Source organism: Bradysia coprophila, unplaced genomic scaffold, assembly GCF_014529535.1.
Source record: "Bradysia coprophila strain Holo2 unplaced genomic scaffold, BU_Bcop_v1 contig_232, whole genome shotgun sequence".
NCBI lineage: Eukaryota > Metazoa > Arthropoda > Insecta > Diptera > Sciaridae > Bradysia > Bradysia coprophila.
Genome location: NW_023503493.1, coordinates 22,530,463 through 22,558,353, shown reverse-complemented (window position 1 = coordinate 22,558,353; position 27,891 = coordinate 22,530,463). Strand labels below are relative to the sequence as shown.

The window sequence follows — 27,891 nt, the reverse complement described above, 5'->3', positions numbered from 1 at the left end:
AAATATGCTTGGAAAATAACGCCTTCAAAGAGAATATTGGAATTGAGTGTCGGTGTGTTGTTTCCCCTTCTTTGATGCAACTTTATGATTTCAGAAAACGAACGGAATCGGAAACAGAATGTTAAACAAGAGTACAGAAGGAGGAGTTTTTTTTTTCACTCCACATTATATTCAACGACGGAGGTAATCAGAAAAGGTCTCGACACATTTCATGAAAACTAGCTTTCGAGATCAGTTTGCAATTGTTTGCCTTTAGGCTCGCACTCGATATAGCTTGCAAAACTGACTTTTTTGTTGTTCTTGGCCGTAACGAGAACCTTGTATGAAACGTCGCGATATATGTTCGATACTCTGCTCTGTGTTTCATTTTCTTTTCTTTTTTTGGGAAACGGAAAGAGCTTTGAAATAATTTTCGGTATGAACGATTGACGGTGCTACCGGTTACTATACATTCAATTGTTTCTTTTTGTTGTTGTATAGTTGTTGTTTTAAAATTATGAATATTCAGCGATATATGCGATATGAGGATGAATTTATGATATACGGTGACATTTTAGCATATTATTTTAGTGGATATTTTCGAGGCATTTCTGAATAAAAACCCGACAGCAGTTTTCATTTTATTGATTTTGTTTCGGTGTTCGATGAGTGAATGTGGATGACATTTTGTTGTGAAAATTAGAAAATGTTGCTGGGTACACAAAATCAAAATCACGCCAATCTAGCTGCCTCTAAGGGTGGTACAGATTTTTCAATAGCTGCCATAATGGCACGTGGAGCATCGAGTCGGGAACCGTCAGAAAGGAGTTTAAGTGAGTTACATTGAAATGATATTTTTTATTGTATTGGTTGTCACAAAATACCTATAGTTCAAAAAATTTATTTTAAGGGATGTGTTGCATGCATGTAGTGTGTGTTGGAAGAAAATTTCGAAATTCTTTAGATTCTACTCTAACGTATTGAGTAACCAAAGGTGATAATTAATTGATTTTATACAATCAAGTAGCAGAGAAAAGACGAACAAGTGTGAAGCACACAAGTTTCTATATTTCATGAAAGATGTCTTTTCCCACTCCCCACCTGGTCAGTTCGACTCTATCAGAGTGTTACATTAGCATCTTTATCATTGACGGATCAAGCGTCCGTGACATAATCGTTCGATTCCCTCTCTCATTTAAGGTGTCGCAAAATATTTTGAATTATTCGTTTATGCCGATATCTTATGATTAACCGCTTATAAAGACCCGAGTAAAATTAAAAGTCTTTAAGGTTCGGAAAGAGACGTCTCACAATACAAAGCAAAGCACCTAGCAGGGTAATAGATGTTTTTACACGTCAAATAGAGTAGTATTTTGATACAAATAATACCAATGGCAGCCTTAATGGTAATTTTTCAATGACATTAAGAAAAAAAGTATCGAAATATTCGCATACTTCGATTAAAGTACTCTTTTCTATTACCCTGCTAGGTGCTTTGTACAAAGGATTTGAGACCGTGAGACGTCGCTTTTCGAACTTTTGTGACTTTTATTTTTACTCAGGGATGTTGACTTCTTGTAACGGAATTCCTGACGCTATTCCCCGTCCTGTTATAGCGAACCATATAAATACATTGTCTTCGAATCAAAACTGAAACTTGTCCGACAGTTAGAATGTTACGTAAATGCATTCAAAGTCGACCGATAAGTCGGATATCACAGGTCTTTCAAATAGATTCTATGCGTGAACTTATCGATCAGTCGATAAGTATGGATTTAATTGGCTGTAAGATTTGTCTGCAGGGGTTATGTACAGATTGCAGTTAATAGGTACACGCCTTTGCTCAACTCAGCTCTCCAAATAATTGGGGCAGCGATGTAATTAATTTTCACTGTCTTAAAACAATACATTGACAACAATATGAGCTAATTTACAATATAAAAAGCCTCGTCTCACTGCAGCTGGCTTGAGAGTAAAACTTTCCTTTTCGTCAAAATTTCATACTCGAGCGTACGTAATAGATACGATTATGCAAATCATCACATCAATCCATATTTATAGGTATACACAACATGTACACACACAATGCCCACTAACATTAAACTTGCTGATAATGCGAAATAATTTATTGTTAATTATCTTCAAGTTGTTGAAAACTTGACAAGTTTTGCGCGCGTATAATTACCATTCTGTTACAAGAGAACATTTGTTGGCAAAAATATTTTATTAATTGAATTTGTTTGTGTGCATATATATATGTGTGTGTGTGGGTAATAACCGAACCGATTATAAATAACAAAAACGAAGTGGATACACCATATCTGCATCCAAGTCAATTAAATAAATTTTCGCATTTAATTAAAAATAGATTTTGTTAAAGAAAATTCTCAGTGAGATAAACGTTTATACATTCGTATTGAATGCACTTTATTTACGCATTGCAACAGACTTCATTAAACATTAAAATTAATTGCAACGAACTTATAAATAAATCTGTGGAAATGAATAGAGAAAAAAAAATCGTTTCATGATGATGAAATGAGTGTAAATGTTGAAATTATAAATTCAGATTTCTTCCAAGAAATAGTTTTCTTTATCACTCCGGAATTTTATGTAATTCTAAATTATTTTCATACAAAAAGAATGAAAAAAAAATCGTACAAATCTGTAAATCACTTTCAATAGCATAAATAATTACGGTAACGTAAAGGCTCTAATGACCAGTGTAGCACATACAGAGAAAAACCAACGGAATTTATAAATTGAAATCGCTTTGAAATTCAAATACAAAAAGTCAACTGAAAGCGAGGCAGTAATAAGAAACTTACATACCAGAGCATTTTAAACAGACGTTGAACTCGTTTTCCATCAATAAAGCGTTAATAGTAGGGGAATTTGGAACCTCGTACGTACAGTGCTTTACGTGCTTCTTGTCGCTAAATGCGAAAAATGTACTCAAAAAATTGCATTTACCGACCAGAAGCACGTAAAACTAGTTTACTTATTTCTTCTAGAGTACATTACTTATATTGATAAATGCGTTTTCAGGCACACGATGTGTATTGTCACTCGAAGCTGTAGGGACATGAACACATCGAGTGCCTGAAAGAGCATTTATTACTCAGTGAAATACCTAACTTGGCAATGGGACAATTGATGGAAATGGTACTTTTGGTGTGAAATTTGCCGATCGAGGTGAAGCCGAGGTCGGTAAACACACTAGAAGTACCATTTCCATCATTTGTCCCATTGCCAAGTTAGGTATTTCACTGAGTAATAAATGCTCTTTTAGGTACTAGATGTGTTGATGTGCCTACAGCTTCGAGTGACAATACACATCGTGTGCCTAAAAACCACGGCAGAGTGAAATAAACCAGGCAGGAGCGGTTTATTTTCGAAATGTCAAATAAGGGACCTAATACACTGTATGAAAATGAACTCAAATGAACACTGACATAAATTGAAATTGAATTTTGTTCGCAAAAAATATAGGACTACTAGATTATTCAGGTCCCTAGTCAAATCAGCGCTCGTGCCTGATTAACTTTACTCTGTCGTGCTAAAAACGCATTTATCACCGAATTGTGTACAATGTTTTCTCAGCAGAGGCAAGGAAAGTTTTACTTTTCGAAACTGATTTGAGAAAAGTATGGTTTTCACAACTCAGTGACGAAAAGTAAAACTTTCGTTGACTCTGTTGAGAAAACATTGTACACAATTCGGTGATAAATGCAATTTTACACACTTTACAACAATGTATGTGATTTCATAATTCATCCAATTCGTCATTAATTGAACATAATTTCGGATGTAATTTCCATCACCTACACCAATTAGATTTAATGTACAAAACTAGCCCCAGGCTTCAATCTCAAAGTAGAGGTACAGTAACTGAATATTTTTCTCAACTAAAATTATTTCCAAATTTGCAGTAATATTTGAAAAATTACTCGCACACTCCTCAATTTTGTTGTTGTTTTTAACGAAAACATAAGTTGTTAACTCATAATTTGCTAGAGATTTTTTTCCAACTCCACTTTGAAGGCATTGAAACGAAATATAATTTTTGTGTATATATAATATTGACAGGTGTCAAGTATTTATATTACATTTTTAAGTAAAATATTAGTTGAGGTGCTATGTAGGTCTCTTTTTTCAATACACACACATCATTTCGTAATTATATACGAAGGTGAGAATAAATAATGATAAATTTAAGTGTTACTTTTTTACAAAAAATTATTTATTTAGTTTGGTAAATTGCTCTCTGTCGATAATAATCGTTGTGTCAACTTATTTAGGACGACAATTTGTTGTGAATACACTCGATATCGATCGCTGATTGTTGATTGAAATTGTATAGAATTATTGGTCGTACAACAGTCACCGAATTTTGAGATTTTTACGATAATTCGCCTTCACACTTTCGATTACATTATGGCTACAATATGACCACACACCCAGAGAGTTACATATACCCAAGGCCTGTGAATATGGCACGATTAGTCAGCTCGTTGTCCGCGCTTTTTTTAACCCAATCATTATATAGGATGAACTTACCTCTGGATTCATGTCTTCGAAGTGCCTTGTGGACACGTGTAAAGTTCGAAAAGTTTGTTAGAAGTTTTCGATGAATTTAAAATGATAAAATTGGTGGACTCTTCTTCATTTTCTATTTCGATCAAAATTATGAATGTTTAAATATTCAATTAATTTGGAGTCTAATTTCGTTTTGTCATTAATAACGAACAAAGTTTATAAGTGAAAAAATCCTCACTCATATTTGTTGGTTTATCCATCAAATTCACAGCTTGAAGAGCATATATCGCTGATATATTTATCGAAACTACTACTTCGTTTCAACAACTTTAACACGCGCAAAATCTTTGAAAATGGACTTTTGCATCAACCAGAATGGTAAAATCTAACTAAAATACCGAAATTAATGTGATCTAGATCAAAATTGATTTGAAAGCATATTGGTAACTGACAGCAAGGTCTACCTAAAAGCAATCATTATTATAATACACACTACAATTCACATATAACATACAGCTTTAAGTAACAGTTTCTTTTATCTGTTAAACTTTGAGGTGTTAATGTAATGACTTGTTTAATGATTGAAATGTAATTAATTACAATCGGATACATAAAAGCCATCATCACCGATTTGTGTTGCGAGTTTTGCTGGTTATCGATTTTAACCGTGGCAGAATTTTAGTGCAGCAAAATAATATACTCTCCTATCGCAGTATAATCACTGTAAGCACTCGGGTGCGGCGATTGAAAAACACAAAACACATTTTTTTAAATGAGTAATTAGGTTTTATTTATGAAATCTTAATGAGCAATAATAACATAACAACCTACGTATGGGTCGATAATGTGTTGTGGATATAAAGTGTGAAGTAATTTTATTTAAATAAATGTTTAAAGAGATTCCTAATTTAATGTTTATTGATTGCAATTCCATCCGAATGACTGAGTATTCAAATGATCTTCATTTTCATTGAAATTATATTAGCGTTGAACGTTTTTGAATAAATAGGAAACATGACCGTGACCCTTATCCGATTTATAGCTCGATCTCCATATGTACATACACAGGATTCACATCAAATTCACTCATCACAATTTAAATGTAAAAAACGAAGCAGGAAGTAATTTTTCCTATTTTATTATGTTCCAGGTCCATTGTCTGTGGATCGTTCCACAGAAGCTGATGATGATCATGAAGTTGACGTTGAACAATGCAGTGACTCAGAAATGCAGTCACGCACCACTGGAACCTCCCAAAATTCGCGAACATCGCCACTGAGTCCATGTGATGATGATCGACTGTCACCCGAACCGGTGCAGGTGTGTGCATAAATTTGTACATCATAGTTTGGTATCAATGAAAATTAACTCGTTTTTTTTTCTCGTACAACAGCAAAGACCGGGACTGCTCGGCTCATGTAACTGTGATGAATTAAAACCTGTGCAATGCCACTTGGAAACGAAGGAGTTATGGGATAAATTTCACGAATTAGGAACCGAAATGATCATCACCAAAACTGGGAGGTAAGTCTTTTTTTTCGATCATTTTCTTTCTTTTGCAAACATAATATCGATATTAATGATGAATGATGTTGGGATGTTGAATGAATAATCACTTACCATATAATACCTACATTAAATACGATGCCGTTAGAGTCCATATCCATCATCATTTACAGACATTTGTTGTTATGTATGATGAACCATTACTCGGTGTTGAACCGAGTGTCTGAGCATTTTTCGAAGATAAACGAAAGAAAGAAAATGTTTGGTTTTGAAAGACGGATTTTGTTTAATAACATTAAATGTGTATATGGTACATAAATCAACGGCGCTTCGGTTATAGTATATGGAAAACAACCATTCGAAATATAAATTTTGCAAACAAAATCGGCAAAATTCTTCAGAAGTACACATTTCAGTGGTTCATAAAAAAATCGCTAAACTTCTCAATGCTTAAATCATTTTAACGATCCTACAAATTGTGTTTTGTGCCATGGTTGATTTTTACGATTCGTTTTTATAATTTTTATATTACGTTGTAATATACGCTTCTATTCTCTCATCTTGTAACGTGAATTTGAATATGAATGAACACCGGTATAACGTCTAAGGTTAGTACTTGCAACGTGAAACGGTTAGGTGTTACAAGTCAGTTGTGTATGTAGAAATGGAGTTTAAAAGTGAAACACATTTAATGCGAACACAGAACACTAATGGAAACTCGTGTGCAGATATATATGTGAAAATTTACATAACATCATCTAATGTACGCACATTAACAAGAAAAGAGGTAGCAGTTACGGCTTTCAAATAAATCGTTGCCGGGAAATATAAAATTGGAATGGATTTTTATGTGAACCTTGAAAACGAGGATAATTTTTACGGGGTGTCAGGACCGATATTTTTTTGGAAGTACAACTGCGAAGCCTAAACATTGGTACAGTATAAATGCCATCAAGTGTGGTTGCTTTCTGCTCTGGACTTTCTGGTAGTTACATAGAAATGCGTGGTTAAAATTCTGCTCTGTAATACTATATTAGAATGTCTTGTGCATGTAAAAGATTGTACATTATCTCAGGATCGATCAGACAGATCATCCTTTGCTTTTCGGCTGCCATTATTATGATTAAATCAGCTGATTAAACAATGGATTCATAAGCTCTGCCCAACGTTGGTAGCCTGCCTCGCTCAAATGCAATCCATCCCAAAACAAGTAATCGTTTACGGCTGATCATGAAATAAAATAATTTCTTTAGTCGTCGATAGTGAAAAAACAATTCTTTGAGTCTACCGATAAGTGGTTTGCATTTGTATCAAAGATTCGCGAATGAAATCAACTGAACTTACTTCCCCACACAGGACCAGTGAATTCGTTAAATATGTCCAAATAGAAAACGTATTGCCCATTATGGTACTGAGCGATGAGTGAATTAATTGCACTAATGTTATCGAAATTTGCGACTCCATTCCGAGGCAGTACGGAGACCAACAGAATTCTCGTGTTGGGTAGACGAGTACGCAATGTCTGTATAATAGTTAAAATGCCCTGTGCAATGTCTGGTACTGAAGCTGACGCTGTAAATGATGCACGAGACTTTTAAAAATAGATTCGGATGTCATTGTGTGATGATAATACCCAAATTATTGGTTCCAATCTTCAACACGACTAATCTAGGATTCAATCCAGCAACTTCACCATTTTGAATGCGCCATATTAGATGTTGAGTTTGATCACCGGCAATTCCGTAATTAGCAACTCCATGTTGTGCAAAGTAACGGTTAAAAACGGGCAATCCATGCCAGGCCCACCAATCGGTGATACTGTTTTAACAGAAATGAAGCTATAGAAAATAGAAAATATAAACTGACAATATTTACCTACCTATCACCGTAAAATATTATCGGAATTCCTGGATTTGCAGCTGTATTCGCTACAAAGTCATTGTGTCTTCCGTGCCACCATTCACCATTACCAGGAACTGGAATGGATGGTGCTTGGCCGGAGCACAACGCAAAAAACAGGCAAATTAATAACAAAGGTGTCGTTCTCATTGTTGAAGTTAACTGCAGACTAAAAACAGCTTTTTCATCGTCTCGTACATAGCGTAAAAAGATAAAAATTCCGATTGGGCGATTAATTTTGTCATAGACATAAGATATAGCGCGGCACTCGAACGCGTCGCAAGGCTCCTAATTTATCGCAGATCACTTTATCATATACTCAATAAACAAAGAAACTCAATGAGAGATCGAGTATAGTTGTGTTTCACTGATTTACTTTTAGAAGACGATAAGATTACAGAATTATTTCCAAGTCGCATGTTGAGGAATGCGGTCCATGTGAGCTGTATTGGGGAATTCTCTAAGAATCCACGTAAAAATTGAATTGATGTTGTCACAATAGTGACACAATACATTAGCTTCATCGTCAACCAAAGTATAGACCGAAAATACAACTTTTGCTTCTCGTTTTATTTTAAAATTTTTGTCATTCATTTATTTCGGGAAGTCTTAGGAGTTTAGGTTTAGAAGGAGGCTATAGGAGTATATTGTAAATCGCGTTTCCGGAATTTCAGTAAGCCTTGCAGGTTTGCTTCGGTTTTATTAGTTGATTGAATAATGGATTCATGAGTTCTGCCCAACGTTGGTAACCGGCCGCGCTCAAATGTAGTCCATCCGTAAATAAGTTACTATTTACACCTAGTAATGAAATGGAATAAGTAATTTTCCAGACGTATAGAGCGAAAACCCAATCGGAACTTACTTCCCCAAACAGGACCGGTGAATTCGTTAAATATGTCCAAATAGAAAACGTATTTCCCATTATGGTACTGAGCGATGAGTGAATTAATTGCACTAATGTTATCGAAATTTACAACACCATTTCGAGGCAGTATGGAGATTAACAGAATTTTCGTGTAGGGTAGACGAGTACGCAATGTCTGTATGATGGTTAAAATACCTTGAGCAATGTCCGGTACTGAAGCTGTGGCTGTAAACGATGCGCAAAGCCGTTTAAAATAATCTTAAACTTAAATAGTAGTAATAGGTTTAACCAAATAGTATATTAGGTGGAGCAGGAACAGTTTACGGTCCGGAGAAAGAGGACCACTTTAAAACTGTGAACAGATAAAATTGCAAATAAGAAGCTTTTTTATAGAGTTTCAATCCATCTACACAGTTTGTTCCTCTTCCATTGTGTAATTGTATCATGCTACCTAAATTATTCGTTCCAATCTTCAACACGACTAATCTTGGATTCAATCCATCCACTTCACCATTTTGAATGCGCCATAGTAGATGTTGAGTTTGATTATTAGCAACTCCGTAATTAGCAACGCCAAGTTCTGTGTAGTAGCGATCAAAAACAGGCAAACCTTGCAATTTCCACCAATCAGTGATGCTTTAGGTCCAACAAAAAAAAAAGATCGAAAATGCCCTTTTAAGATAGAAACTGACAATATTTAACGCACCTATCACCGTAAAATATTACCGGAATTCCCGGATTTGCAGCTGTATTTGCTACAAATTCATTATGCCGTCCGTACCACAATTCACCACTACGTGGTACTGGAGTGTACGGTGCTTGGCCAGAGCACAACGCAAAAAACAAGCAAATTAATGACAAAGATGTCGTTCTCATTGTTGAAGTCAACTGCAGACTAAAATCAGTTTTTTATAATTACAAATCGATAATCGTGGAAAGATAAAAAAAATCGTGTCGGCCTTGGACTAATTACATAATTGGTCGCTAAATTTGGCGATAAGATTTATTCGATATAATTTCTAATAACTCTCAATTTGCCGAATTGTAAACAGGCTTCAACGACTGTTAAATTCCACGTAGATTCAGCTTCAGGTAGCTAAGAAACTACCATTAGATTTTCCATTGATCTACTGCTCTGACTAGCGTCCTGACATAGCAGATTGTATGCTAAAACTAATGAAGTAAGAGATTGTGAATCGAACACAACAAACAAATGAAGCTACAGATTTGGCGATTATAAAGCTTTGAGGGAAAGAATTGTTTTTAAGCAGAAAGTTGCCAAATAACATTCAGGGATGATCAGTTTAAAAACAACAACGCAATTTATCAAGACACGGTAGTGCCGCATCAGCAAAAACATCAAACCTTATTACCTTAAAAAGGTAATAATCTGCCCAGTGTTACTATTACAAGCACTTGGTGAAATTCACACTTTGTTGATCGTTTTTTGTTTGCTTAACCCTATTACATTTGTAATTAATCCATTGGATCTGAAATTTACCTGTAAACAATAAACAACTAATTAGAACATTTTATTACTATCATGTCATAAAAGTAATTTTTAATTGTGATAATGAATAGGAATTTATTAAGTTTAGTTCATCCTGTTGTAAAATATAATAACATTTCTATAATATTACAAAAAAAAACGGCAAAGTATCACATCACATCATTCAACTATCATTAATTCATTATTGTTTCCACGATGCGCTAAGCGTAATTTGATTAAGTGCTTTGCTGGTATACAATAAAAGTACAATATAATTTACAACGCTCGGGGAGATAAAGAAAAAAAAACGAACCGAATTTTGAAATAATTCTTTTTTTTCACTTCGTTGTAACTTGAACCCGAACAGACCATCATTTACAATTAATAAATTTTTATTTTTCCATTTTTTATTATTAGAGGTGTATACGCAAGAGTGAACTAATTAGAAAACAAATTGTTGAAATTTTCGTATGGATATATCATTTCATGCCCGAACCAGCAGATAGTTTTAATAGAAAAAAAATTTAGCCATTTTTTTTATCACAAAAACAAAATCTGCAAATCATCGCACAATTAAAAACCATCAACATTAATCCAAAGAAAATTTTCGTTTTTAGTTTCTCTATCATTTTGTTGTTTAACATTTTTTAGTGAAAATATTTTTATGATGCGCAAACGACTTATCTGACATTAACATAATTTTGTGGGCATAGTCTATTCACTCATCATGTTGGACGGACTTTGTTTCTTATGTTTTTTTTTCTGTTTTTTAATTTTGTTCATATTTATTTGGACACACCAGCTGTTATAGACATATATCAAAAGTTTACGCATAAATTTTTGTTCAAGTTCCATTATCATAAATAACAGAAATTATTACATTTGTGGATTGTGCATGTTTTTTTCGGAACGAAATTATGTTATTAAAAGCGCTATATTTCGATGGGACATTTATGGTGTATTATAATAATAAAAAAAAAAATTGTCGGTCATTAAGTAGTGTTGAAAAATATTGTACGGATAAATGTGTGAATTTTGAATAGAAAAATGTAACTGTATATGAACGATCGTATCGGTTGTGAATATTGGCCAGAGTAATTTGATTTTATTTTGTACCACAAATAGGAATTTACTACCACTGTAGAATGCTGATGTATACTAAGTCGCTACACAATAAAATTGAGAGGAAAAAATCATGTTAGCCATTTTAGAAAAGACAATCTGTTACTTCTACTGTTGAAAGTATCGTCAAATGAAGTCTTTACTTAATTTGTTTAAACATTCGTTTTACGTATTTTTTGTCTTTAACAAATAATTTGACTTGGAATCCTCTAAGCTGGAGACAAGCCAAAGGCTAATATTTCTCTGCCAAAATCATTATTATGCAAGTAGATACACATATCGCAGTTTATTTTATTGTCCTTGTGGCATTTTGCGGGGGTATCAAATAGTCGGTGTTGAAACAACCACGTGACCTCTGATACAGTTCTTATTAATTTGTTTTCAACGTCTTTTACATAAATTATGCTACACGTAAAATAAGCAATTCATGTTACCGAACATAATACACACACACGCCTCTGTCCGCTAAACCGCATTTTTATTTTTCGAGACTTTTATGGATCGTTTTAATTCAAAACGAGCCAACCAAATGAAACCGCATGAATGAATATTATAAAAAAAAAGAAATATGAGAGAGTATAGAGAGAAAATAACGTGTACCTACTATACACCATATAACTCCGCTTTTCCTGTATTACACTGCAATAAAATTTTCATGTTTCATAAATTAATTAGAAACAATTTGCATATTATCAGCACAATATTTTCGAAAAGACAAATTAATTGTTGATGAAATGACAAAATGTTTATTTTATGATTTGGCGAAATTTTGGTTTTATGTACACATTGCGTTAGCGGCATGGCATGGCATATGGGGAGTACACATATATATTTTTAGTTTAATTTAATTCAGTAAAACCAGAGACTCTACGTGATATTGTTTTATATGAATGAGTAATTCAACAATGGGTGATAACGATAATGATGTGTGTGACATGGATGAAATTGGGTGGATTTTCATCTAAAACAAATTGTTGGAAATTATAATGGGCTTCGTTTATACACAATTTAGACATTTATGTTAAAATATTAAATAACAACAACGCTGGCACAGTGACGAGCGGGCATATATAGGTTTCAATGAATAAAATGTGGAAATTAAAATTGATTCGGTTGTTGTAATGCGTTTCCAATCGTCAGAAGACACCAAGGAATTCAATTAAATGGTATAGAATTCTCTGGTGATCGTACAAATCTGGTAATATTCCTTTGATCCTGTGAGAAGGCTAACCAGTTTGACGAAAATCTGCAGAAATTTGATACATTTTCGTTGCAATTAACTAACCTTTCATAATGTTTTCCGACTTCTCTTCACTACAAAATCCGACATCACTGACTTTACGATCTCATTACAATGATCCCGGTTTACATGAAAACATTCCGAAATTCTAGTTCTATTCCCTTTTTCTATACCGTCTTCAATGTGTACACAATACATTATTTATTCATTGGTATAACCATCACACATCAGTTTTCGGAATCAATTGTAAGTTGTCTACCAGCATCCATATAATTTTTGGTAAATTTACTCACAGCATTCCAAACAATGTACACAAAAATTACATGGCTATTCATTTCCAACAATACACAACTTCTCTGTACCAACACACCCCAGAAGGAAAAAAAATGAATGGCACAGAACATCACCAACAACAACATTCAACAGAATGCTTTGATTTTTGCACATAAAAATAATTCGGTTTTCCGGTATAACACACTCGGCAATATCATTCACTTTTTGGCTATATCAAAAGACAGATGATAACCGTGTTTGTGTTGATTTTTGTTTATTATTTGGGTTTTTCTTTTGGGATAATGTCGAGGGGATTTTGCCTCTTGACAAAAGGCGTTTACAATAATATTAATGAATGATCCTCAAATAAGGACCTTCAGTTCTATTATGACTAAAGCCACAGATTTAAGATTTATTGGAAATTGAAATTACGCATGTTATACTGAGCCGGCTAAACAGCGATGAAGTAGAGCCCATGTATACATTTTTGGAATGTGGTGCAAATTCCTTTGTTGAATCAGGTTTATGATGGTTTTAGTTACAGTAACTGTCGTTTTATGATGATGTTATGTGGGAAAATTTTGTTTTTTCCATTTTAAAGTTTAAAAAAATGTTTTTTGATTTTAGAATTTGTATTGTTTTTACAAAAGTTATAGGTCAGTGTTTTGTACCAACGGTCTACGCTACGTTCCCTTTTTATTATTACAGTATTCTGCCTGCAGTCTTTTCGGATTATCAAAGATTTGGGTCAAAATTGATTAAAAATAAGACACAACGACATTTTGATCGTCCTAAAAAGCATAACGTAGGTCTGTGTACAGAACATTAAATCATTCCATTTGTAAGTTGAATACGACTACGACACTCTGAACCAACATTAACAATACAAGACATTATAACAGTCTTTCGATTTCTGCAAGTAAATTTTCTTCCTTTGCGACTAGTCCAACTTTGTAATCGACAAACTTTGTAATCCCTATATGCCAGCATCACCTCATCAAAGTGACTTACTGTTAATCGTGATGACGAATAGCAGAACATGCAAACATTAAGCACACTCTGTAGTACATCGATATATTTTTAACGCCAGTGTCACGTCAATTTTAAATTTACCAATTAAATGTTTACGAGTAAACGATACGATTCATCTCTATTCACCACTCCTAAACACCTTAGGAAAACATGTATCCTCTACGCATAGCCTTTTCACTGTAACTCATAATTAAGCCATATAATTATGAAAGTAAACATATGTTTCAATAAACATATTTTCTCTCTAGTATGTTACACATGTTTTATAATGTGCGCGCCAAACAAAACGAAGATCAATTAAAACCACGAAAATGAAAAAAGAAGAAAAAAATTTAACGAAAATAACAGTTATCTTAATAATGTTACATTTTAAACATTCTGGGTAGGAGATAGATCGCTTTTAATTGCTACAGAAGTATAGTTCAAAGATTTTATGGTTTTCTTTTATACTTTTAATGTACTTCGGTTTATGCGTTTCTTCCATCATAATAATATATTTGTAAGCACACGGATATACCGTCAGCATGTGTGTGACGCGAGAACTGATAAAAATGTTTAAAAATAAACAACAACATTTTTGAAGTGCGCTTTCCTGGAGCAATAAAAAAAAATTGGATTGTTTTAATCGTTTTAATGCATTTTGATCTGGAATTATGAGATTAATTACACTCTGTTATGCATCCACTTAAAAGTATTTTTTTACCATTCATTTCCGTTTATATTAATCATATCCTCTCTATATTAATCCCCTACCTAGCGTCCATCCCTACGATATCCAATAAATTAATAAAAAAAAACTTTTTTTAAACCGAAAAAATAAATCATGAATGACAGTAGATTTTGTTAACTTAATACGAAATAAACTGACATTGAAATGACTGCATGGTATCCTCAATACACAAAAAACCACCCCGTGCAAATGGTACACCACATAATATAAATTTTAAAACACAAAATTTGTTTTATTTCGTTTGCTTCATATTCTTTTTTGTACCTTTTTAAACCATTTTGTATTTTATTTTGCATGTACATGACAATTGATTGGAGTTTGACAGGTCATTTAGCAATAGTTTATTATTTTCTGTGTTATTTTTAACAAATCACAAGGTTTTGTTACAAATACAAAATGTTATAATATGTAGATGAATCCAATCTGTGTATATGTCGAACCATATGTTGTCTATGGTGGCCATCAAGGTTTTCACATGAAATCGTATTGCTTTATGGGAAAACTGAAAATCAGAAAAGCGTTTCGAAATTGAAATGCTCGATAAGTAAATACCTGCATAAAATAAGCTAAGATACAACAACAACAACATCGACCATAAAGTTACACATTCAATTGTCTTGATATGTTTTTGCGCTTTTGGCAGTTTTATTATTTTAAAACAGATGATCGATACAAAATATGGTAAAATTGTTAAAATTGAATATATGTTTGGCGCATGTATTTTACCTACCACAAAACATAAATTGACAGCCAAGTTTTATTGGATATGCGATCGAAAATGAACGAACAAATTAATATCCATCCACCCTCACGTCTAAATTTTCTATAATTCTTATTGTCGTTGTTTTTTGATGGTTTGATTTAGTTGTGGCTTTGTGTATTGTGTCAGAATATTTATATAACACAAGTTGTTTTCTTCGATTTAATCGAAATGTTACATCATTTCAATGGTATGCAGCGATAATATACTTTTCTTAACTACATTTTCCGGAAAGACAACAAGCATATCGCTAACATATGATTAATGAGTCTGTTATTTCCTTTTATCTGAGTATTTTCAAAAGATTGATGAATAATCTTGTACTTCATTAGTTTTAACATACATTTTGCTATATAAGTCCGTATATTCGACAGAGCTTACCACTTATTTTTTACTTCGACGTCGTTAACAGATTAGCAAGATGTCATCTTCATACTTCTTGCAACGTAGTAAGTACATGGTCGAGTCTATTTCTAATTATTCCAAATTTAATCCTAAAGAAATGACATGCCTTTCGATATTTCTAAGAAAACGAGAATCGAAATGACAAACTATAGGATATGAATAGTCTGTAATAATATTGATTCCGTCAACTGAATAATCATTGTCCAGCACATTGCATTTTATTAATTGACTTCAGTTGAGATTCGTTTTTCAGTCGGTTTGTTGATTTTAACCATGCTGTTAACTTGTAAGCAGCGTGTCTCTTTGTTCTATACGGTTCATAGATTGTTACAAAAAAAAAACGCAAATTTCAACATGTCATCAAACTGATTAAATTGTTTAATAATATCAGTGACATGTGTTTAAAGCCATTGCATGTTAACAACGAATCGAGCGAATGTGACAATTACCAGGTATATGTGCTGCTAATGAGCAATTTGCATGATTTTGAATACGTTTTTCCTATGTCGATTGCATCGAAAAATACGAAACAAAAAAAGTTTTTGCACATTAGCAAGTTTTTTTTTGTATTGCAATGCAATGGTTAAAAAAGTTGATTTTGTTATCATTGTCATAATTGTTGGCGGTAATATTCTGTTGCTGGTTTGTCAGGGTAGTAGAACAATTTCGAGAAATGAATCAAACGATGGAACGGAGGAAGTAATAACAATTTTTTATTTAAATTGCCACTCAATTAGGCGTAGAATAACACCATGTCAAATAAAATTACTTGAATTTTGAATTTAATACTAGCATTGAACTTACGTATGGTGGTTTTTCATGTCGTCCCCTACCACTCGATGAGAGAGCTATAAAGTGTAAACGTAGATTCTGCATGTCAATCATTGCTTTTTCTTCATTCGAATCATTTCAATCAAAGATTCAGAATATATCAGAAATTCCAATGGTTAAAGCACTGTCACCACAAATCAGGCCCTAAGATTGGGGAATTAATTCCCAAAATTCCCAAAGTTCCCAAAAATTCCCAAAAATTCCCAAAAATTCCCAAAAATTCCCAAAAATTCCCAAAATTCCCAAAAATTCCCAAAATTCCCAAAAATTCCCAAAATTCCCAAAATTCCCAAAAATTCCCAAAATTCCCAAAAATTCCCAAAATTCCCAAAAATTCCCAAAATTCCCAAAATTCCCAAAAATTCCCAAAATTCCCAAATGAATTCCCCAATCTTAGGGCCTGCACAAATGTACTTAACAGTTTTTCTCGATCTGAAACTTATACTAACATTTATAGATCAAGAATCGATTATGTTACATGCTGTAAATTTCACACCCAGAGAGCATTTATGTTTCTTGAATGACACAAGGAAGATTACTACCCGCCCCATGCGAAAGTTGACCATAACATAGCATTAGATGCTGCGAAAATTATCCATTACATATCGACTATTTTCGGTAAATTATACGTAGTGACTGTTCGCAGGCGCCTGCCAATTGCCAAATTATTATTAAAGATACTATTGGTAGGCGCCTGCCAATAGCATCTTCCCCCTTTTACACAGGCTATTGGCAGGCGCCTGCCAATAGCATTTTTCCTTTCACAAAGACTATTTGCAGGCGAAATGACGTGCCAATAGCATCTATGTAAATTATATTCATTTTCCTATGTGGAAATAAACTTTTGCATGGGGCGGTCAGATAGTAGACCAGATACTGCTCCGTTCTTCATTACTTTGGAAACCACTTTGTGATAATCGCAAACTTACACACTCGCCTTTGACTTAGAGGTGAGCGGGCTACCCGAAGTCGGCCAAAAACCCGGCCCGAACCCGAACCCGATTCAATTTTAACGGACTTCGGGTTGTTCGGGTTCCCAAAATTCAATTCGGGTCGGGTTTTAAATTTTAAATTCGAAACCGACCCGAATTAAAGTTTTCTATGTAAAGTCACAGCGTCTGACTCTTATATGTGGATCTAACTTAGGCAATTTCGTTTTTCTTGGAAGAAATTCAAGAAACTGTTTCAAAATGAAATATTTTTTTGCGTTTTCTAAATAATTTTCGATTTTAGCAAGTTTCAGTATCTTTCGGGTCTCAGTATCTGTCAAGTTTCGGGTTATCGGGTCTCAAAAATTTAATTCGGGTCGGGCCGGGTTTCAGTAACTGTCGGGTTTCGGGTTCTCGGGTTTTAAAAATCGATTCGGGTCGGGTCGGGCTTTGAAAAAACCTCGGCCCGCTCACCTCTACTTTGACTCGGATATACAAACTCTACTCTACACTTGTGTTGTGTTACTCAAAAACACACTAGAGAGTTTTATTTTATCACCAAATGGTTACCTCATGAATTGAATTACTTTCGTAGCATCCAATATAACCTACTATTATATAATAGGCGACAAACCCAATCGTAAAACGCACTTCGATACTCAATTAGTAAATCCTTCGATGTAGATTGTCCACACATTTCCTAACAAATGTGTCGGACCGCATTTTATCTAAAATATTCTATTCACACAATCTAAACTATTCCAACCGAACAAATGCGCAACTTGTTCGCATGTAACCGAGAAAAAAAAACGCCAACATATTCGATGATGATCAAGATATAGTGCTAATGCCATTAAGAAGGAAGTAACAGCGAAGGGAACATAGATATATTGCCTTATTATGATGATACACAATTTAGTGGCTATCTTATGACGTGCATGTTATGCATGGACACCGTATATTATACATACACACAATACTCTAATTCATAATTTCAATATTAAATTATAATAACGCGTTTACACCATGTTAAAACCCATTTTCTGAATAAATTTACAATAAAATGTTATAAGCAATTCTGATATGCCCACAGGTTCTGTTTTATATTATTGAATCATTTTACTTAACTTTGTGTTTTAAACATATCATAAAACAACGACGTCAAAATGTGTTTCGTTTTCGTCTTTAAAATATAAGTTTTTGTAAATTTCGCTGTTGTTTCAATAAAATTGTGTTTATTAATTGCAGACGGATGTTTCCAACCGTACGCGTTTCGTTTTCCGGTCCCCTAAGACAAGCACAACCGCCTGATCGATATGCTGTTCTGTTAGACATAGTGTCAGTCGATTGTCGACGTTATCGGTACGCTTATCACAGATCATCTTGGCTAGTTGCTGGTAAAGCTGATCCACCGCCACCGGCAAGACTATACGCTCATCCAGATTGTCCGATCAGTTGCGATGCATTGCGTAAGCAAGTGGTGTCTTTTGAGAAAGTGTAAGTTTTACTTTGTTGCAGTTTCACTTGAAATGAATCGATTATGGGTTTCATGGAGTTGGACTGTTTCTTACGTTCAATTTTCTTTTTCTTTTTTACAGTAAACTCACCAACAACGAGATGGATAAACAGGGACAGGTAAGCTAATTTCAAATTAAGTTTGATAAATTGAACAAATTATATTCGGAAAAAATGTTGTATTATTATGGTATACGACAGCACTGACGCCTAGTGAGAGCTCACCTCCATCATTATAATAGACATTTTAAATTCGCATAAATATTGCCGTTATTACAGGAAATTATAGCTCCCACTTATCTAATGTGCAAATGTGTATTATGTAGACAAGATGGTAGTTATAGGATGGCATTGTTATTTAACATAAATTAATAATACACTTAAACATGAACCATTTTCTATTATTAAAAAACCTTTTACGCAAATATACACAGAGGACTTTGTATACACATATATATTTACACAGTTCACATTTAGATAATTTATTGACAATGGTGGAGCAGAGAATAACCCTATTAACCATCATTGTACATAACTTATACTTTACGTAGCGATATAAGCTAGTAAATTGTTGGGACTAGCTGGTTATATATTGAAACAAATATCTGGATGTATTCCACCCTCCTTAATTACCATCGACGTCTCAATAATCTACTGCAATTTATTTCGAATTATTTTTTTGTTGTTTTTATTGGTTTGTAACATCGGTTTTTCTCACCGATATGTCACACACATTCATTTGGTGTTGTTGGCCTGAAAAACAAGGAGCCGCAAATTTTTGATGGAATGCGCTCCTTGAGACTTAAAGCTCGTGACTGGTTCAAGTTTCGTTTCCTAAAATGATTGAAGGTAGAAGGCTCACCTTCATTGGAATCAGGATTGAAAATTGGATTTCAACATGCACAGCAGCTTGGTTCTAGACGTTTAACGGATTATTTTGAGTCCTATAAATTTGATACTCAAATTTGATTAAATCTTTTTAAGCTCTGTCGAGCTACATCTTTCTACAGCCTTCATGTCCACTGCTCAACTGTTGGCCTACTCTCCCTCTTTTCATTTTTTCTGATCCAACGATTTAATCATATGTGGTTTTTGAGATTCCATTCATGTCATTAGTCCATTGTTCAGGTGGTTTATCCACAGGCCCCTTAACTGGCGAACGATACTTCACAATTACCTTTGCCCATCGGTCATCTATTACTATTTACTGTGGGCTCAGTGCAGTCATCAGTTCAGTAATTATACTCGTTTCAGTAAATTTACGACTCAAAATAATATGTCCGTCCATATCCAACCCCAACATACATCGCTACATTGACTCTTTCGCTATTTTTACCTTCACTGAACTTCACCGTATCTACTAATGTTTTTGTCAGAGTGAGACAATAAGTAAGAACTGAACAGCCATCGAAAACCGTTGATTCAAATCGAAGTTAATCAAAATTACAAAGAAAATTGTTGTTTGAATGTGAAATTACAAGTTGGTTGGCCAAGTACTTCTTTACCACTTAAAGAAGGCGTCAGTTTCAGGTTGTCTAAATACTGTGTAACTTCGACATATTATTATTGTTATCTCTCAATACTTGATGCATTTAAACCCCTGGTAATTTAAAAAAAAAACCGCAACCACAAGGCCCCTACTTTTCCAAGGAAATGTAAATATTATTTCCATTTATCCATTTATTAAAACCAACGAACGAGGTTGCAATTATTTAGCAATTAAAATTGTTCCCTCGTTTCGATTTAAATGAAAATTACTTAATTGCATACGATAAGCCATATAATATCGCCAGTGGAATAACAGTTTCACGCAATCATTCATCTCAATCAATTATTCAATAGCTTCGGACGAAAAAATTACAGCCCATAAGGTTTTGGTTTTTTGATCGTGTACATACATACACGCATCAGTTTTGGATATTTCCAAGTAATTATACAACTCATTCACTTGCATTTTACCACCCGGCTTTCCGATACAAGTGAGACTGTTTGTGTAACACTAATACTAAAATGTGTAAACTATACAAAACCCTTTTCGAATCACTCCAATGCTTTACCAAGGCAGTGTGAACCCTGTTGAACTCTCGTCGAGTTAAAATACAAAACGAAAAAGTCCATTCGTCTCCAACACTAAGCGCAGTTAACTGGATGCTGATTGAAAACATCAATATTTTTGCCAAAGTATGCCGAACATGGCTTTCCCAATACAGTTCCACACCCCCAAAAAGCACACGTAACCGGCCATATTCACTTTTTTTTTCTTTTACACAAAAGTACACTTTTCTCGAAACATACACTCGCTCATAAATGGTTCAACTTATATTTTCAAATCAATTTCTTCGGCTATTTTGTCTAGACAGGGTATGTTTGCATTGTCGCTGCTGCCGAAGCCTGGAACGACTATATTTATATGCGCTTTTTACAACACTCACAAACAAAACATCCCTTAATACCGTTTCACCATCGCATTTTCATGGCATTTTCGCCACCTTTTTCTCAACGTAATGTTGTATGTATGCTCCAGCTCAACACTCTCAATGAGTTTATTTTATGTTTGAACCGTTTCCGAAACGAATATATCCATTACATGTACATGTACATATACATCCAAAACACAAAAAGCACATGCTCCTGCTCACAGTGTGCAGCAGTGTAAGCATACAATAAAATATGTCTCCCCTTTCTTTTCGATTTTTTTTTTGGATTGCAAAAAATATTGTTACCCAACCAATAACAGATGATTCAGTTTCTGTAACCTAGCAACCCCACCCGATACCGTTGAGGGGATGTGAATAGCATATTTTATGTACTACACGTACGTACACGAACCATATGTGTAATACACGTATAGGTGTAAAAACAACGGTTTTGCACTTTAGATTTGTGAATGGGTCGTTTTTTTTCATTTAGCTAGGTATATTAAATAGGTCATGACGATGACGATTCTGTCAATGCTAAAATATTGATGGAGCTGAACGAACACTTGCAGTTGAATGGGGCAGATCAAATTTTAAATATTCTAATTGCAACGAAGATTTCATGCGGAATTTGCTTAAACGAGTGCCATACTCTCCAATGCCCTTTCTGAAAACGATTAAAAGAAACCAGCAAACCACCCTTACAGTGAATGATATCTCTGATGTAGGCATGCGCGTAGAGTAAATTATATTCTTACCTTTTTTGGTCGATTATTAGTTACATCCACAAGAAGTGAATGCAAAACAACGGGTGTCATCTGTTATCGACCGTAAGGCCGACCTGTGGTTAATGTGGTATTATATAGTGAATAAATCTATGGTGAAACAAATGAAGTACAAGATTTTGTCATAAACACGAGTCGATACTTTAACTAGAAGAATTTGCAGATTTTTTGATATTATTGTGATTGCCGTTTCTGGAAGGTTAAGATTTAACAGCTGAACTATAAGTATTCTTTCCACACACTATAAAAAAACCAGTCGAAATCGTTTTCTCTTTTAAACCTAACACCAAAATGTAAATATTGAATTTCAAAACTGTTTTCTTTCTGTTTACAGATCGTTCTAAACTCTATGCACCGCTACCAACCACGAATACATTTGGTTCGACTTGGACCGGGTAAAAGCATACCAACCACGCCGAAGGAACTGCAAGAGAGCGAACACAAAACGTTCGTGTTCAGCGAAACCGTGTTCACCGCTGTAACTGCCTACCAAAATCAATTAATAACCAAGCTGAAAATCGACTCAAACCCGTTCGCTAAAGGTTTCAGAGATTCATCACGATTGACGGATTTTGACCGGTGAGTGTGGAAATTTATTGAGTTTGATTTTGATGCCAGCCATCAAATAAATTTTCTATCAGAAGAAAATTCCACTTGCAAATGCACTTTTCAATAATGAAATCTCATTATCGAACGCAGTGATGAGACAGGAAATAGAAAGATATTTTTACAAAAAAGAAAATTGAATTCGTTGCGAGAAAGAGGGACACACACGAAGATATTTTAATGTCAGCGTCATTTCTACCTTTTCGAAAAATATCATTCATAGACTGACACCATGACATTATTACAAATATACCGAAAATTCAGTTGAAAGGTAATTTCCGGCTTGGCACGAAAAAAAGAGATAGTCGAAGACAGAAAGTTTTACTAAAAGCTGGCTAAACGGTTAACTAAACGTTTTCTATTATTCGATTCATTACGGTTTGGTATACATATACAGTATGTGTGTATACCTCATCACCATCTAGAGCTTCATCACGCGATTCTCTTCGACATAATTAAACTATTTATTATTTCAACACGGCAAAAAAAAACATTTTGTTCAAACAATTTTATTAGAATGTTCATCATCATACACTGGCTGTTCTCTCAGCAACATTAAACCTTTCATATATTTTCTGCTTCTACCTGTCATCAGCGAAGCAATTTAAACAAAACCAAAAACAAAAATTATACCCAACGAAACATCCACATAAAATTAGTGCTTTTACACCTATCGCTGACGAAAAATGATTAAAAACGCGTTATCTAAACACAGAATTCATTTAATGCTGCAAAACACATTAAAACGGAACGGGTTAATAACTACACAACCGAATAGGATGATGTTTAAAAAAGCATTTTCCGAACCTACAAATTTGACTAATAACGCCGATGTTCAATTAACACCTAATTTCAAACTTTTAGTTATAAATGTTTCCATCTGTGTGCTATACAATAGAGAGTTACATATAATGTTCTCCAGAGAAACCAATGGAAACAAGAGGTTCCGTTCTTGTCGGAGCGTAATGGGTTAAAGGATTTTTTTTGGAGGCTTGTTTTTTGTTCAATTTCTGAGATTATGAAACGTCTCCACAATATTTCACAAATTGCTCTAAATAATTGCCGAACAGGGTGGGACTTTGGTTTTTCGAATTTTTATTTTTAGTATGTAACTTGAAGTTGATTTACACTGGTAGGGATCATTTTACACAAACATCAATGGTGGGAAGCCGACAATTTTGCATTTTAAAATCCGCCGGTTTATTGCAAAATGTGATCGAATGTCTCAGATTACCCTTCAAAAAATTATTTTGCTTTTAAAAATGTACGTACACTCCTCATCCGCGTGTTCGTTTAACGCACCATCTTAACAGTTAATAATTACAGACGCGCGTAGCCACCACTAAATTATTGTCAAAGCCGTTTATATGCTGGTTGAGTAATTATATTTTTACAATTTTATTACCAAACATTATTGGACAGTATATCGGTCCTCCCAATCCACGTCTTGCCATCAAAGCAATATACCGCTCTGTAATTTGTAGAGCCGATGATTTAAGCTTCGGGGTCCAAAAATACCTCATCGACGAATACTTTTTTCCCATTTCATTCGTATGTGTAATACTGTGATGTTGACCTGACTGGTATAAAACATATCTTCACAAAAAAAATCATCGTTTATACATGCACACATAACCATGTCCATAAGCCGACATCATCTCGGAAGAGTGTGATCGAAGATAATTTCTTAACACCTCGCATGTTTTAATGCGTTACCCTAATTATAGAGAGATGGTATCGGTTTTTAACATTTTCAGAATCATTTTTCCCTTTTCTTTTCGTGTGTTGATGATTTTTTCGTTGAGAAAAAAAAATCAGATTTGTGCATGATATGATATTGTGAACAGTTGATGAATTTCGCACTGTTTATGCACATTTTGACATAAATTTTCGCTGCATTTTTTTCTCGTGTTTCTCCACTCGGCATTTACTTACAAAATGCTGCAATTTTGTTGTTTATATGGAAAATGTTAATGATTACATGTACGTAATTTAACGAATATTTTGATGTGTGTAGTGTACACGAATAAAATACCTTTCGTTATCATGTTTCGATTGGAAATTTTACAGAATTTTTAGTAATCAACGAAAAAACATAAATTTTCAGTCAATAAATTCAACACCATACATGTAACATTGGACCTCAAAAGTCAAACAACCACTTTTTCATTCATAATGATTTAAAAGTTAGCCATCCATTGATTCAATCTTTTTGACTAACATCATTTTCCTGTCTATTTCCAGAGATCCCATGGATGCACTACTCTTAGAACAGCATCTACGTGCACCATTACGCCTTTTCCCCGATCCCATAATGACACAATTTGCACCGCAAGACGCTGACGCTGCCTCAGCTGCACTGTTAGAAAAAGCTCGCCAACAATTACAAATGTGGGGTCGATCACCATACACCGAACTTCTGCTACCCCAAATGTATCAACGGCCAAATCTGAACGCACTCAATCTTGGCCTGTGGCAAGGTCAATGGCCGCCACAATTGTCTGCCGGTTTTCTGCAAGCCGCATCACAGAATCGTACACCACCGCCTGTGTCATCAACGCCATCCAGTTCTGGATCACCGTCGCCAGACATACGAGCCAAAAGCTTTGCTCGATTTAGTCCATATCAGATGCCGCCGCATCATTCGCAATCATCACGAAGTCCGCCAAACAATTAGCGTGTGATGATGATGATGATGATGCCGGGTGTATGGTCATTTAATAAAAAAAACGAAATGAAATTAGGAAGAAACAAAAGTGTAAATATTTGTGGCTGTAACTGACTATTATATTGGTAGAATGAAACATCAGAAAAAAATGTTTTTTTTTTTAACAGAGCAAAATTACTGAAGCAATTAAAATTGGTGGCATTCAATAACCCAGTGAATAAAAATAATATAAATTAAGAAGAAGAACAAACCCGTGAGTGTTACATATATAGTTAGTTTGGCTTGAAAATGTAATTAATTAAACAAAAAATAAAAGTGGAAAAGTAAGAATCTTAAAACTAAGGAGAAACAATAGAGTCGTCAGTATTATAAAATTCGATTTGTGAATGTTGTAAATATTTTTTCTAATTTATTTAAACAAAACGAAAAATTTAATTTGAATTTATCGGGAGAAGAAACATCTCCTTGAACAATAATATTGTATTGAGTTCAATAATTTTAATAAAAATTTTGTTTCCTACATTTTTATGCAAATGTATTTGTTTGAGCCTTGACTGTGACCGTATTTTATTTTTGAAAAAAAAAACCCTTTGAATCTGTTGATGTTTTTAAACACAAATTAAAAAGATTTCTGTACTAAAATTATGATAAATAATATATAAAATGAAACTGTAATATCAAAAAGCTTTAATTTTCATTCGGTAACACACAACAATATTCAGGATAGCAGATGGAAGGATATCATTAAGGGTTTTTTCAGTCAATGAGAGGTTTTCAGCACGAGCCGAAAGCGACTTCTAACATCGAATTCGTTAAAATAAGACTTTTTAGCACAAGTTCTGTCTCAATAATTTCTTTACCGCGTGTCGCGAATGAACTACTAAATCCAGATATTGCCTCACAAGCTAGAGAATAATAACTATTATTCAACTTGCAAACAAGTGAAATTACGTACCACAGAATGTGCCATATTAGGTACTTTTTGATTGACCTAATTTCATTTATGGCCGGAATACAAAACAGATCATTCAAAAATTTGAAGAAGAAAAATTGTCTCTGAGATTCGCTGTGTCAATTACTTACAACAGATAAAATTGCAAGGTAAAATGAACGAAGTGTAGCTAGACGATTCCCCGGTACGAAGGAGAAAAGGAACGAAAACCTCCACGTCAAAATAAAAACTAAAATTAATATTTAACACAGTCGGACGTAAATAACACTAATTACTATATCAGTCTGCTTCTGGAGATTTATTTCTGCATTTTCTTTCTACGTGCTGTTAACAAATTCGATAATCGTATCAGTTTCAATTCACTAGCCTCTTTTCGACAACATCTTTCTTTATTAGAGAAGTTGCAGAAATTGTATAGATTGGTAGATGAATATACAGGTTCAACTACCACCCCAGAAACGAGGTAAGGTTATGATCTTTATGACCATTTTAAAAATCGGAAACTGAAATAGTTATTTATGATATCGAGTGCAAAGTACTTTATCAGGCTCTAGATGTGTAATTATTCGCAGGCCGTGTGTCATAATACACATCGTGAGCCTAATAAAGTACTTTGCACCGAGACTCATACAACGTTTGATATCACAGAGGCATCTAAAGTTTGCAAATTTTCCATATTATGATGCTGAGTGGCATAAAAGTATCTGACAATCAATTGAGTGAATAGATCGATTAACTGTCGAATGTAAGGCATGTATACACGAAACGCGTTTTGCTATACGTCGACACACAGACCACTTTTTATCCGTACATTCTTATCAAAAATTCAGTAAAAAAACATTTCTTTCAAAATACCATCGTTATTATCCACAGTTTTTAGTTGGACGTGCTTGTGGGAAGTATCATTAGCAACGGCTAAACATCTGTTATCGACAGCAACATAGAAACGAGGGATGATCTGCAGTTAATATGGTCTTATATAGAGAAATGTATGTCAAAACGAATGAAGTAAAAGATTTTTTTTTAATCAAATTCTAGGCTTTAAACAAAAGAAGTAATAGATTTAATGATTACATAACAATCTTCCGTTTCTAAAAGGTGAGTTTTTGGTCATTCAAATAGCGTTTACAGGTGATGAAAACATGTACGTATATGGATATGGCATCAGACCAGGTCATTCAGAAAGTAAACTTTGTCCACTTGAAATTTCTATAATTATTTCTTATTTCGTTTTCGTAGCATTGTCAAGAGTAATTTCATTGTAGCCACAATATCTCACTCTTAATATCTTGAAGCTGTCTAGGGCATTACACCCCATTAATTATTTATTTCAAACAGTCAAGAAAAAC

The 27,891-nt window shown here is 34.1% G+C and overlaps 2 protein-coding genes across 3 annotated transcripts; one reads left to right on the top strand and one right to left on the bottom strand.

The window, feature by feature from the left end:
* The first annotated feature begins 153 nt into the window (after nt 1-153).
* LOC119076375 (T-box protein H15-like) lies at nt 154-26,267 on the top strand. Its single transcript, XM_037183091.1, has 7 exons — nt 154-812; nt 5,669-5,838; nt 5,912-6,042; nt 18,848-19,096; nt 19,198-19,234; nt 22,651-22,895; nt 25,167-26,267. The coding sequence occupies exons 1-7, from the start codon at nt 686-688 to the stop codon at nt 25,597-25,599; spliced, it is 1,392 nt and encodes a 463-aa protein (XP_037038986.1). The 5' UTR covers nt 154-685; the 3' UTR covers nt 25,600-26,267.
* LOC119076388 (platelet-activating factor acetylhydrolase IB subunit beta homolog) lies at nt 7,036-9,671 on the bottom strand. Of its 2 annotated transcripts, none has more exons than XM_037183110.1 (4): nt 9,495-9,671; nt 7,658-7,842; nt 7,369-7,596; nt 7,036-7,248 (listed from the first exon to the last, which is right to left on the bottom strand). In XM_037183110.1, the coding sequence occupies exons 1-4, from the start codon at nt 9,662-9,664 to the stop codon at nt 7,148-7,150; spliced, it is 684 nt and encodes a 227-aa protein (XP_037039005.1). In that variant the 5' UTR covers nt 9,665-9,671; the 3' UTR covers nt 7,036-7,147. The 2 variants fall into 2 exon arrangements, with proteins under 2 accessions (XP_037039005.1, XP_037039004.1); XM_037183109.1 differs by lacking the exon at nt 9,495-9,671 and adding an exon at nt 7,904-8,143.
* Nucleotides 26,268-27,891: the final 1,624 nt, after the last annotated feature.

Excerpts from the sequence above, each read along its gene's own strand:
- LOC119076375 (XM_037183091.1), top strand. The coding sequence starts at position 686 with ATGTTGCTGGGTACACAAAATCAAAATCACGCCAATCTAGCTGCCTCT. Across the intron at positions 813-5,668 it reads ACCGTCAGAAAGGAGTTTAA|GTCCATTGTCTGTGGATCGT; the intron begins GTGAGTTACATT and ends ATTATGTTCCAG. Across the intron at positions 22,896-25,166 it reads CGATTGACGGATTTTGACCG|AGATCCCATGGATGCACTAC; the intron begins GTGAGTGTGGAA and ends GTCTATTTCCAG.
- LOC119076388 (XM_037183110.1), bottom strand. The coding sequence starts at position 9,664 with ATGAGAACGACATCTTTGTCATTAATTTGCTTGTTTTTTGCGTTGTGC. Across the intron at positions 7,597-7,657 it reads GATTGGAACCAATAATTTGG|CGTCAGCTTCAGTACCAGAC; the intron begins GTATTATCATCA and ends CATCATTTACAG. Across the intron at positions 7,249-7,368 it reads CACTGGTCCTGTGTGGGGAA|CCGTAAACGATTACTTGTTT; the intron begins GTAAGTTCAGTT and ends TTTCATGATCAG.